Here is a 14,597-nt window from a genome sequence, read left to right as displayed (position 1 = left end):
GAGAGACTCCGATATCCTGCTGGGTCTGTGTTGGCTAAATCATACTGTGACAAGAGGCCTAGGTGAGGATGGTAAGGACCCAAGTGCTGGACTATCTGAGACTAGAATTGAAACACGATTTTGAGACTGAGACGAGAAATTGAGTTCTTGACTGGATACTAGATAAAAACCTGACAAGACTAGACGAGAATCCAAATCAGACAGAAATCCTTAAGTCAACTGCAGTCTGAACCAAAGTTGAGCTGACGGTTGAACACTGAACCTGAATTTCGGTGCTCTTTAAATATCCAAATCTTGACATCAAAACTTGGCTGCCAATTAGTGGAGTGGGCCAGAATCTATAAAGGGACCATGCGAGCTATCTGTATGACAATCATCGCATCTAAACCCCAGAGGCTGGCACAGTGGGGTACATTCTGTAAGATGACAAGGTACAGGATGAGGATTGATTTTGTGGAAGATATTTTTGCTTAAGCTATTCCTTCCCCCATCCACTATCTTTGGGGGTGGGTGGGATCTATATGCGGATAAAGTATGGCTTAACACTTAAAAATACGAACTTAGCAGAAGACCTAAGACTGTTAATGTTCTTGCATGTTAGGTGTCCTGACAATGTTTCTGTGCAGATCTGTGTACTGAACCTCTAAGTAGCTTTATTATTTTTGCAGATTGCTAAATTTGCTAATGATTTAAAGATAGGTAGTTTCATCGCTAATCAACTGGACTCTGAAAACTCACACTTGGTCATCAATCACACTTTTACTTGTGCACAAGGAGAACAGCATGGCTTCTGTCACTATAATTTTCTCCAGTCTGAACAGAAAAATGCCATTTTTATACATAATTGACTAGCAGTTGCCAATATTGACCATTTGGTGAACTTGTGTATGTTCAAACTCCTTTTTTTTTGTATAAATCACCAATCACACTACAATAATACAAGTATTAATAACCAATAGAATTTCCATGCTAAAGGTCAATAATACTTCAGAATTAGTAAAATAACTGATCAGTAGTAAGTGTCACCCTAGAATCCTTTGTTTGCATTCTTTTGTATTCCAAAATGGCTCTGGTCACTGCTGAGCAAAAGGAAGCTGTGCTTTTCATAGATCTTTCTTAAAGATCCTTTCTTGTCTGGGCTGACTGCATACGACCTGTAAGCTATCCTTGCCTGGACATTTTCAATCCTTACCTTGAAGCAACTTACACAGTAAACTGTGAGAAAGGCATACGGTGGCTACAAATAGGAGCAAGGATCTGGCAAAAGGAGTATAATGTGGACAAAATATGAAAAAATAAAATGAAACATTATTTAAATAGTGACACTACAGAGCTCAGGTCTAGAAAGGTCTTGATGTCCTCCTGCATGATTCACTAAAGACGTATGCAGATAGAGCAAGTAATCAGGAAAGCTAACAAAACTTTTGGTTATGTTGAAGGGAGTTGATTACAAATATTGGGAGCTTGTGCTTCAGTTATTTAGTGTATTGACACAACCACATTCAAAGTACTGTGCACAGCAGTAGTCTTTAATGTTCATGGAAGGTTGCTAGTGTATTGGGAACGATTCAGAGAAGGCTTAACTTTACAAATTTCTGGAATGAGTGAATTATTTTAGAGGAAAGTTGGAAAGGCTCAACTTGTGTCCATTGGAGCTTAGAAGCTGAGAGCAGATTTGACTGAAGCAAGGTGCTGCAGGTTCTTGATGAGGCAAGTGTGGAGATATTTTCTCTTCTGAACTAGGGGGAGTCACGGTTATTTTTTAAATTGTCCATTTAAAATGGGTAAGGTGAAATTATTTTTCTTAGTGGGGCATGTGTCTTTGGATTTCTCTTCCCCAAAAGGTGGTCAATAGATGTTGCCTGGCCTGCTGAGTTCCTCTAGCAATTTGTGTGTATTACTTTGATTTCCGGCATCTGCAGCTTTTCTCTTGTTTGTTTTCAAAGCAGAATCTTTTGGTATTTCTAAAGCAGAGGTTGATAGTATTTGATAAGCAGGTTTGGGGGGGGGGGGGGCTGTCTCTTGGTACCATAGGTAAAGTGGAATGCAGAATTGAGGTTATGGTACGAATACATTACTGAATGGTAGAGTAGTGTTGAGTGACTATCTCGCTGCCTACTGTTCCTAATCCTTGGATTTATTCACCTGTTACTTCAGGCGGGAAATTCAACATGCCTAATGCCAAACAGGCTAACTGCCTTTCCTGTTTTATTCTAAAGTTGTTTCTATGTATTGGTATTTTTAAAGGTAAATGAATATGAAAACAGTCACTTCAAATAGAGCAGTTTTGTGTGACAAGAATAACATTTGAAAAGTAGTTAATGGTACACAAATGCTGCCCCAAGCAAAGACTTGCACACTGGGAAATGTGAAGCTAGTTGAAAAAGAGGAATTCTAAATAATAAATTAATACAGTTAAGTATGGTAAGAAAATTTTGTATAGTTGGTTTTATTTCAAAATCAGCATAATGTACTGAAATTTTATAATCATGTTTAAAAGATTGTGAAAAATAAAATTATCTTTTAAGCAATATTATAAATAACAGAATTTGGGATGTAAGATAGCAATGTGGCAATATATTTGTATCATAAAACATCTCAGAAAATGTGAACAGTGTATTCACGATAAGATGTTCTTATGGCCACAAGTAATACTTGACAGTTTTGATAAACCATTCTTGATGCACAGCCTTTTCAGTTGAAAGAAGCACATCTATTTACTGATAGAATTTAGATATCTGGAAAAGCCTAAATAAGAGAAATTAAATAAACCCAAGCAGAAAAGTTATAAAATATCAGACTTGATATCTTAAACTTTATTGCAAGGAGGTAAGAGCTTGAGGTGGGCTGAGAGTAGTGGATTGAAAGGAAAGTAGAAGCATCATAGTCATGTGATTTATATTATGTTTACGTGGCACAAGCCACAATGTTGTTAACATGGTGGCACGGTATCGTAGCAGTTAGTACAATGCCCTACAGCATACTAGTTGTAAGATTGGAGCTTCAATTCCCACCATTGTATGTAAGAAGTTGGTATGTTCTCCCCATGATTGTGTGAGTTTCCTTCGGATGCTTCTGTTTCCTCCCATGTTCCAAAGACTTACAAGGTTAGGGTTTGTAAGTTGTGGGTATGCTATGTTTGCACCTGAAGCATGGCGTCACTGTGGACTACTCCCAGCATATCACTAACACAAATGATGCATTTCTCAATGTTTCGATTTAAGGTACATGTGATAAATAACCTTATCTTTAAAGTTTTGAATGATAAATCATACTTTGTAATGCATTCTTTTAGATTCCTATGATGTACAATTTGTAATAGTAGATAGATTTCCATACTGTACTTTGTAACATGGGAACACAAATTAATTGTGTAACAGGGAAGCAGGCATCTTTTCCATTAAGCTTTCTTTTCATCTTAAAATTCTTTTAAAGATAATTATATCTGAAACTTTATATTAAAAAAGAATCCATTGGTTGAAGTTGCTAGATGAACACTTGTTCTAAAGCATTTCTGTCTCCTTGTTGTAGGGTTTGAAGGCTTGCATGCCTCAATGACCCGGAAAGCTATGTTGGCTGGAGTCAGGGCTTTATGCTTTGGCTCTTGGTTGGGTCACTCATGCCAAACGCGTCGAAGGGTAGAAGCCAGACTTAAGAATGGTCCTTTGGGTTTGGGGGTTCAGCTCGGGGTTAACAGCCCTGACTGGTAAAACAAAACTGTTAAAGGAAACAGCAATATGAAGTATCCTTCTATATCTTAAGTGCAATGGTATTTCTGAGTTTCCACCTGGAACTTGCAAGACTGTCAGTAGTGAAAACTGAGCTACTGACAAGACAAAGGAAGCCCTGAACACCACCAGAAATGGAGGACCTTCATTGTTGCCCTAAACACCAGTGGTGTAATGGGGCAGTAGCTAGTGATTTCTGTGTATGGAACAACATTATGCATGTAAAAGTACAGGATGTATGACTAACATCCTTGTTTTATCTTTCCAGATATGGTTTGCCAGTTAACTTCCAGGCCATGCTTTTACAACCCAACAAAAAAATGATGAAGAAACTTCGAGAAGTTCTCAATGATTTGTACAAACACCTAGACAGCAGTGCAGCTGCCATCATTGATGTAGGTACCTGAATGGCAACACTTGTTTCAGTAATTGTTAATCTATTAGGAGACATCGTTATTTTAAAAATAACTGACTGCAGGCCTCTGTAGATAAAATATTGATTGTAATTTTATGGAACAGATGGACCATTTATTGCACAATCACTTAATAACACGCAGACTAGTCGCAATTTTTCCCAAAAGTGTACTTTATATATAAAGCTCAAGACTCTTTATTCCATTCCATAGATGCAACCTGACCACCCGAGTTCAGATGGGACATGGAATTATCTTCATTTACTATACCAGGCGTACTAGGTCATTAGTTATTCATTCCTAGATATTTGTTGTAGTTTTTATCCACAGTCCACAGGCTTTTCTCATAGTTGCATTAGTGTCCTTCAACACATAATTCTATAGTTTGGATTACAGAATTTATACTTGATGGAAGTTACTGCTTCTGAAATGTGAAGGGCATTCTCTACCTGTGGGAGAACCTTTCATTGCAAAATCCTTAGATTAGAATGAGAATCATATTGTCTGGGTAGCCTCCAATATGATGCCATCAATTTCTCTGACTTCTGTTAATGTCTCCTTGTTCCCCTTCTCTCTTTTTCTATTCCCCATTGTTTCCCCTCTTACTTCTTCTCCTCCCTTGCCCATCACCTCCTTCTACCTGTCCTCCTTCCCTTTCTCCCATGATCCACTCTCCTCTCCTATCAGATTCCTCCTTCAGCCCTTTACCTTTTCCATCTGTCACCTCCCAGCTTCTCACTTCATCCTCCCTCCCCCACCTACCTTCTTCCTCACTCGGCTTCACGTATCACCTTCTAGCTTGTACTCCTCCTCCTCCCCACACCACCTTATTCTGACTTTCTCCCCTTTCCTTTCCAGTCCTGATGAAGGGTCTCAGCCCAAAAGGTCTGCTGTTTATTCCTTTCATGGGTGCTGCCTAACCTACTGAATTCCTCCAGCATTTTATTTGTGTTACTAATGAGAAATCAGGTTTATTATCACTGACATGTGTTGTGAAATTTGTTGATTTGTGGCAGCAATACAGCGCTAGTCAAAATACTGTAAGTTACAAAAATAAAATAATAGTGCGAAAGAAGAATAACAAGGTAATGTCCATGGACCATTCAGAATTATGATGGCAGATGAGTAGACTGTGGGTCTTCAAGCCCCTTTATCTCCTCCATAATGAAGAGGGCATGTTCTGGATGGTTTGGGTCCTTAGTGATAGATGCCACCTCTTGAAGATGTCCTTGGTGGAGCTGGCTGAGTACACAACCCTCCGCAGCTCCTTCTAATACTATGCATCAGGTAGTGATGAAGCCTGTCAGAACACCCTCCATGGCACATGTGCAAGTGTTTGGTGAGAGACCAGATCTGCTCAAACTAATAAAGTAGAGCTGCTGACATGCATTAATGTGTTAGGCTCGAGATGGATCCGCCAAGCAGTTAATTCCCAGACACTTGAAGCTGCTTATCCTTTCTACTGCTGACCCTTCAACAAGAAATAGTGTTGTGTTCTTCCAACTTCCTCTTCTGAACTGCACAATCAGTTTCTTGGTCTTGTCTTGTTGCGATACCACTGATCTATCTCACTTCTGTGTACCTCCCAGTCACCATCTAAGATTTTGTCAACAGTGATATTATCAACAAATTTGTAGATGGTCTTTCAGCTGGTGTTAGCCACACAGTCATGAGGTGTCAAGAGAGTAGAGTCATGGGCAAAGCACACTTGAGGTACACTAATGTTGTCATATCTTCACCGTGGCCTCTCAATAAGGAAGCTGAAGGTCTACTTACAGAGGTCCAGATTTTGAAGCTTGTTGATTAGTACAGAAGGAATGGTGGGGTTGAACGCCAAGCTGTAAACGATAAATATCAGCCTGTCCTATACCTGGGTGTACCTGAGTATATGGGGTGAAATTCTTTTCAAATCGGTCTTCAGAAAAATTCAAAAGATCATTCATTATTGCCTAGCTGAAATAATCTGGTGTATTAGGAGTTTCAATTTGTTTTTAATGAGGTTTTGCTTTTTAAAAAAAAAATCAAGGCTAGTTGCACCACACTTAGATACATTTGTTGCTTGACCTTGAATGTGAATGTCTTTGTTAGCAAATATTTGCAATTAACCCTGATTTCCTCCGCAGTGCAATTGTATCCTTTCTAAACATGGAGAAAGTTCAGAAATCAAAGATGCAAAGGGACTTGGGAGTCTTGCAGGTTTCCCTAAAGGTTAATTTGCAGGTTGAGTTGGTAGTAAGGAAGGCCATTGTAATGTTTACATTCATTTCTAAAGAACTAGAATATAAAATCAAGATGTAATATTGAGGCTCTATAAGACATTGGTCAGATCGTGCTTGGAGTATTGTGAGCAGTTTTGGGCCCCTTAGAGTGGATGTGGAGAGGATATGGGGAGATGAGGCTGAGTACAGCAAGGGAGATGAGGCTGAGTACAGGGCTACGGTGGGAAACCTTGTCACATAGTGTGAGCAGAATTATCTGCAGCTTAATGTGAAAAAGACTAAGAAGCTGGTGGTGGACCTGAGGAGGACTAAGGCACTGGTGACCCCTGTTTCCATCCAGGGGGTCAGTGTGGATATGGTGGAGGATTACAAATACCTGGGGATACGAATTGACAATAAACTGGACTGGTCAAAGAACACTGAGGCTGTCTACAAGAAGGGTCAGAGCCGTCTCTATTTCCTGAGGAGACTGAGGTCCTTTGACATCCGTGGGACGATGCTGAGGATGTTCTATGAGTCTGTGGTGGTCAGTGCTATCATGTTTGCTGTTGTGTGCTGGGGCAGCGGGCTGAGGGTAGCAGACACCAACAGAATCAACAAACTCATTCGTCAGGCCAGTGATGTTATGGGGATGGAACTGGACTCTCTGATGGTGGTGTCTGAAAAGAGGATGCTGTCCAAGTTGCATGCCATCTTGGACAATGTCTCCCATCCACTACATAATGTACTGGTTGGGCACAGGAGTACATTCAGCCAGAGACTCGTTCCACCAAGATGCAACACTGAGCGTCATAGGAAGTCATTCCTGCCTGTGACTATCAAACTTTACAACTCCTCCTTTGGAGGGTCAGACACCCTGAGCCAATAGGCTGGTCCTGGACTTATTTCCATCTGGCATAATTTACATATTATTATTTAATTAATTTATGGTTTTACATTGCTATATTTATACTCTGTTCTTGGTTGGTGCAACTGTAATGAAACCCAATTTCCCTAGGGATCAATAAAGTATGTCTATCTATCCATCCATCTATCTATTTCCTATAGTGGGGAAGTCTAGGACCAGGTGTTTTTTTGAGAACAGAGATGAGAAGGCATTTCTTTAGCCAGAGGATGGTGAATCTGTGGAATTCATTGTCATAGACGGCTGTGGAGGCCAAAACATTGGGCATATTTAATGTGGAGGTTGATAGGTTCTTGATTAGTAAGGGCATCAAAGGTTACAGGGAGAAGGTAGAATAGGATTGAGGGGGATAATAAATCATCCATGATGGACTGGCGGAGCAAGCCCAATGGGCCAAATGGCCTAATTCTGCTTCTGTGTCTTTCTCTCCAATGGTCTTATAAAGTGGCCACTGAGTATAAATTATTCTTGATGAGCAAAAGTTTGATTTGACACAAAATGATGCATTTTGCTGTATGTTTTGATGTACATGTGACAAATAATCTCATTTTATAAAGTTGCATTCTTTAGTTTTAAACCCATGAGCTGTCAGTTTACTGATTCTCTATTCATTGTTGCTTTAACTTGTGCATATTATCATAAACTTTGTATAATCCTTTCTCTTGGGCAAAAATACGTGGGGGTATTGCACGCACACACCTGTTGTATAGAATGATTCTAGGATACAGTATTATAGTGTGCTAATACAATAAGCATTAATCTTGAGGTTTAATTACTGTATCTAATCTTATTTGAATTTGTACACAATCATTGTATTCTTACTATGACTGAGCTTGCTTGACATTTGGAGACAAGCTTGTAAAAGCTGATGGTACAAATTTTCTTATTTGACTGCACGACTTTTTGAAAGCTCATGGATAACATTCAAGTTGCTGAATGAGCTGCTGGTTAATTGGGAGTTAACTGTATTTTGTATAGTTTGACTTGCATTCCACACAAACAGAAATACATGTGTAAATTCAGTTAATTCTAGCTCACAAAAAGAGGAATTCTAAAACTAACATCATTAATGTAAATCTACTTAAAATCACTGCTTTCTGGATCAAATATTCAAAAATTCCCATTACCTCCTTGCTCCTCTCTTCATCCCACCTATTTCTTCTTACTGCCCTCTCTCATTTGCCTATTCCTATTATCTTCATTATCATCACTCTACAACACTTGGCCACTTTATTTCCACAAGAGTGGAATCTGATGTGGTCTTCTGCTGCTGTTGCCCATCTCATTCAAGAGTCAATGTGTTGTTTGGTCAGAGATGCTCTTCTGCACACCACAGTTACAACATGTGTTTATTTGAGTTATGTCGCCTTTCTTTCTGATTGAGCCAGTCTTGCCACTCTCCCCTGACTTCTCTCATTAACAAGATGTTTTCACCCACAGAGCTGCTGCTCACTGGATTTTTTTTGTTTTCCACACCATTCTCTTTACAGAGACTGTGTATGTGAAAATCCCAGGAAGTCAGCAGTTTCTGAGATACTCATATCACCCTGTCTAGCACCAACAATATTTCCAGTCAAAGTCACTTAGAGCACATTTCTTCCTCATTCTGATGTCTGGTCTGAACTACAGCTGAACCTCTTGACCATGGCTGCATGCTTTAATGCATTGAGTTGCTGCCACATGATTGGCTCAATAGATATTAGCATTAATGAACTGGTGTACATGTGTACCTATAAAGTGGCTGTGGATGTCAGTTGTGCAATACAAAATTTGTAAATTTTCATATTTTTTATTTGGTAAAATTTCCTTCAGTTTTATTGAAGTCAGGAACTTCAAAAGAATTGTAACATGGAAATGTCATTGATTTATGCATGAATTTACTTAATTTACAAATTGCCAGTTTATATTTTAGAATTTGAAACAAAGGTATTTTGGAAACTGCTGCCATTATCTTAAATTGAGCTTTTTTTAAAAAAAAGTCTATGAATGGAATAATGTAAATCAAATGTTAATTTGTTTTCAACCTTCTTTTACAGGCTGCAATGGACATACCAGGTCTAAGTTTAAGTCAGCAGGAATACTACCCATATGTATATTATAAGATTGACTGCAACCTGCTTGAGTTCAAATGAAAGTTCATATAGTTCTTTTCCAGTCACCTTGGCTTTTAGAGTATGGGTAACAGTAGTATTGGATTGCAACTTGCTCCTCCCTTTTTCTTCAAGCCTGGGTTAACTGGTGTTTGCTTACTCATTCCTGCAATTAGGTCCAGCTCTGTGATCTGTCCACTGATGTTTCCTTCAAAGACGTGTTGACATACTTTTTTTTTTACCAATCAGGTATTGAATTATGTGCTGCAATAATCTGGATCTATATTTATGAAACAAACTCACTATTTAAAAATTTTAAAAAACACATTTGTGAAGTGCTGTGCAATAAACTGCATTAGTTGTCAATATTCCTGGAAGACCTTGTTTACAGCTATATATTAATAGTGCAAAGAGTTTGTATCATGTCACCTCTTTACCTGTGTTTGATACATAAAATTTTAAATGGTCATTGGTCGTAACAAATTGTGTTTATTGAAAAAGTATATGTGATGTACCAGGTCTGTACTGGTGTTTCAAACATGACTCCAATGTGCAACATTCATGATTAATGATGTCTTCAAAATATGTAATAAATGTAAAAGTCATGGTAATGAAGATGTTTTCAGTGTTTAGTATTTGTCAAATTACTAAATAAGTAAGAAGCATAGAAAATCTACAGCACAATACAGGCCCTTTGGCCCACAATGCTGTACCAAACATGTACGTACTTTAGAAATTACCTAGGGTTACCCATAGCCCTCTATTTTTCTAAGCTCCATGTACCTATCCAAGAGTCTCTTAAAAGACCCTGTTGCGACCACTGTCGCTGGCAGCCCATTTCACGCACTCACCATTTTTTTTAAACTTGCTCCTGACATCTCCACTGTACCTACTTCCAAGCACCTTGAAACTGTGCCCTCTCATGTTAGCCATTTCAGCCCTGGGAAAAAGCCTCTGACTATCCACATGATCAATGCCTCTCATCAGACCATAAAACCATAAGATATGAGTGCAAAATCTAATGTTATAATGTTGAAATTATAGAATTGCTAAAACAAGTTAAGATTTTAGGATGTTGAGCACCTTCACTCCATCTGCAACAGGCAGTATTTCCTGGTGGTCAACCATTTAAATTCTACTGCCCATTCTAATTCCAAAGTGACAGTTCATGGCCTTCTCTACTACCATGATGAAGCCACTCTCAAGTTGGAGGAGCAATGCATCAATTCTGCCTGGGTAGCCTCCAACCTGACAGCACAAACAATGATTTCTCTAACTTCTGGTAATTTCACCTCCTCCCCCATCTCTCTTTTTGTGTTCCACATTCTGGCTCTTCTCACCTGCTTATCACCTTCCTCTGCTGATTTTGTTGTTGTTTGTTCTCCTCCCACCTTTTTTTATTCTGGTGTCTTCCCCCTTCCTTTCCAGTCCTGATGAAGGGTCTCGGCCCAAAATGTTAACTACTTATTCCTCTCCATAGATGCAGTCCACCTCCTGAGTTCCTCCAGCATTTTGTTTGTTGCTCTGGATTTCCAACATTTGCAGAATCTCTTTCGGCTAAGATTTTATAAAAACAAAATATTAAAGATGCTGGAAGTGTGAAATGGAAACTAAAATTTTGGAAGCACTTTGTATATAAGGGTGTACTTGCAGGGAGTGAAAGAATTAATATGTCATGTTTATCATACTTATGAAATTGCATCTTCAGCAACCTGGGCTCAATGCTCACTTCATACTATCTGTATGGTGTTTACATGTTCTTTCGGTGACTGTGGGTTTTCCCTGTGTGCTCTGACTTCCTGTCTTATCCAAAAGATATGCAGTAGGTTAATTGTCAAAGTTCAAAGTAAATTTATTATCTAATTCCATGTATGTAAAAAGTGCGGAATAGGCCCTTCGAGCCATACTGCCCAGTAATCCACCGTTTTTATCGTAGCCTAATTACGGGACAATTTACAATGGCCAATTAACCTACCAACTGATACGCCTTTGGACTGTGGGAGGAAACTGAAGTACCTGGAGGAAACCTATGCAGTCACAGAGAGAACGTACAAACTCAAACAAAATATACAAGCAACCATACTTCCCTGAGATTCAATTTCTTGCAGGCATTCACAGTAGAATAAAGGAGTAAAATAGAATCAATGAAAAATGACAAAAACTGACAAGCAACTAATGTGCAAAAGACTAATTGTGCAAATGCAAAAGGAAGCATCTAATAAGTAATATTGTGAACTTGAGTTGTAAAGTTCTTGAAAGTCAATCATTATTGATCAGTTCAGTGTTGTGGTGAGCGAAGTTATCCAATCTGGTTCAGGAGCCTGGTGGTTGTAGGGTAATAACTGTTCCTGAACCTGGTAATGTGGCACCTAAGACTCCTGAACCACCTCCCTGATGGCATCAGTAATGGCCTTAGACGATGGAGGTTCTTGATGATGGCTGTTGGAAATCCAGGGAAATGTGCACAAAATGCTGAAGGAACTCAGCTGGTTAGGCATCATTTATTGAGAGGAGTAAACAGTTGATATTTCAGGCGGAGACACTTCATCAGGACTGGAAAAGGAGGAGGAAGAGTCCAGAATAAAGTAGGGATGGTGTTTTTTTTTGTGTGGCAGTGTTCTATGTAAATATACTGGATGGTAGGGAAGGCTTTTCCTTTAATGGACTGGAGTGTATCCACCTCTTACTGTAGACAAGTCTGCTGACCTGTATATTACCCAAGTATGTAGCTGAGTGGTGTAATGTAGGGGAAGTTAATAGAACTATGGGAAGTATAAGGTGGCATTAGTGTAAATGGTTGTTGATGGTCACTGTAATAGTAGCTTTGACCCAGTGGGTCAAAGTTACTATTTCTGTGTTGTATCTTTCTGTGATTCTAAGTTAACTAAGATTTTAGGCTTGTATAGATTTACAAAAATTATCACTGATTTAGATTGCAAAAATTAGTGCAAATTAAAGGTTGCTATTCTTTTTAAGAACTTAAACTTTATTTGGTTTAAAGAGAGATCAGATCTAAGAAAAGAATGCTCAGAAGACAAATATTTCACCCAAAAGTAATTTATATTTGCAGATCTACATTTCATGATTCATTTTTTGCCAGATCAGTTGATTTCAGTCCTCATTCCTGAGGATAGGGATAGATAAATAGTAGCAGTAAGCTATAGCAAGTGTCCTATCTCTAGTAAAACATTCATTTTTAAATATTTTTTGAGAAGTTTCATTTTTAGTTTTTTGTCTATCCCTTTTTCTGGAAACTTGGTCTTTACTGAGATTATTCCCAATATTAATATACCTTGAGATCTTCCAGGCCCTCTTCCACAATGGAATCAATGAATGACCCCACCCAGCAGGACAGGTAACAACCAATGTGGGGAGAAAAAACAACTGTACAAATACAAAAAGGAAAAAAAAGTTTGATCAAGTTCAAGTTTATTGTCATTCAACTGTACACATCTATCTAGCCAAACAAAACAATTTTCCTCTGGGACAAAGTACAAAACGCCAGATACATCACATACAGCACATGAAATAATACTAACAGATAATAAAATAGTGTAGATGTACAAGTTGACAAAGTGCATGGGTGACATACAGTATAATTAAATAAATAACAGTATAATGCTACTGACACGGTCATAAATAGTGTGTACTTGGTGGTAGCAGGTTATACAAACCTATTGCCCAGTCTAACAGTCCTTGTTCTCATACTACAGTTAACTTCTGCCTTACGGTAGGAGGTCGAAGTGATTGAGGGATGGATTTATGGGGTACTTGACAAAGCAGTGAGCTCTATAAATACTTCTAGTATATGTCCTGTTTGGGGGGGGAGAGAGAGAGATCCTGATGATTCTCTCAGCAGTCCTCAAATCCATTGTAGGGTCTTGCGGTCAGATGCTTTGCAATTCCCATTCCAGATGGTGATACAGTTGGTCAGAATACTCTTGATGATGCTCCAATAGAGTGTGGTTAGAATGGGGGTGGGAAGCCTCATTCTCCTCAATCTCCTATGGAAGTAGAGGTGTTGCTGTGCTTTCTTGTTGAGGGGCCAGGTGAGATCATCTATGACGTGCACTCCCAGAAACTTATGCTCTTGAACTGATGCAGTTCATTAAAGAGTACATCACCTACAAAAAAGTTACCATTGTTAACCTGTCCTATGCTCACAAGCATTAACAGCTGTTTAGTGTTTACTATTCTTGATGCTAAATTAGTTTATTATGGTAGGAATCAATCATATAGAAAAATAAGTCCAGGGTCAGGGATTCAAGTTGTACATGTGTAGACAATCCAGACCTAAATCTGAGCAAAAGGAATATGCTGTTCATTAATTTGTAATGAGTGCACCAAATGGACAACATAATTGGAGCATAGCTTTGCCATCTGTTGACTATCTCCATAGCGCGTTAGTTAAGGAGGATTTTACTGATCTACTCAAGTGGCCAGACATATTGACTAGGTCCAGGAAGCTCTCAGCCAGTGAGTTGGGCCTTGCACATCTAACTACGTCAATGTGAGGTAATGAAAAAATGGTCTCCATGCAATATTGGTGGTACAAATAGAAAGTGCATGTCATAAGATGTAGTTTACAGTGAATCAGGAAGATGCTATGAAATAGTGATGTAGCTCAAAGTAAAATGTATTATCAAAGTACATATACATTATGTCACCATACGCTACCTTGATTAATTTTCCTGCAAGCATTTACAGGAAAATAAAGAAATACAACAGAATTTATGAAAATCTCTACAAAAGGACTGACAAACAACCATCGTACAAAGAAGACAAAATGTGTAATTTTTAAAAAAAATACTGAGAACATGAATTGTAGAGTCCTTGAAAGTGAGTCAGTAGGTTGTTGAATCAATACAGAGTCGTGGTGACTGAAGTTATGTTGGTTCAGAAGCTGAAAGGTTGTAACTGTTCCTGAATTTCAGTAGGTAACATGTCAGAGTGCTTTGGTGTTTTTGTCAGAATTTGGTTGGAAATGTCCTTCTGTTACTTAAAAAAAAAAAGCATATTTTGCATTTTGTTTGCCAAGTCCTGTTTCATTTTATGTAAATTTAAATTTCAGTAAAATTTGCCTGTTACTGGTTACCAGAGATGTGCAAACAGTTAATGATCAGGAGCACCAGGAAATCAAAAATAATTTCACGTTCTTTGAAATATTGATGCAGATATGATGTTTATGATGTTTAACTGGCTGGTGGCGTAGTGGCATCAGCGCTGGACTTTGGGGTGAGTTC

General features: G+C 38.6%; 1 protein-coding gene across 1 annotated transcript in view; it reads left to right on the top strand.

The window, feature by feature from the left end:
- The window catches only part of atp6v1c1a (ATPase H+ transporting V1 subunit C1a), a 91,651-nt gene extending 81,677 nt beyond the window's left edge, over positions 1-9,974 (top strand). The window contains exons 12-13 of the mRNA XM_072261951.1: positions 3,997-4,123; positions 9,301-9,974. Of these exons, the coding sequence (XP_072118052.1) occupies positions 3,997-4,123; positions 9,301-9,396 (223 nt within the window). The 3' untranslated portion in view covers positions 9,397-9,974. The remainder of the gene's footprint in view (positions 1-3,996; positions 4,124-9,300) is intronic.
- The last annotated feature ends 4,623 nt before the right edge of the window (positions 9,975-14,597 follow it).

This window comes from Mobula birostris, chromosome 1 (assembly GCF_030028105.1).
Source record: "Mobula birostris isolate sMobBir1 chromosome 1, sMobBir1.hap1, whole genome shotgun sequence".
Classification (NCBI taxonomy): Eukaryota; Metazoa; Chordata; class Chondrichthyes; order Myliobatiformes; family Myliobatidae; genus Mobula; species Mobula birostris.
This window is presented reverse-complemented; position numbering and strand designations above follow the sequence as displayed.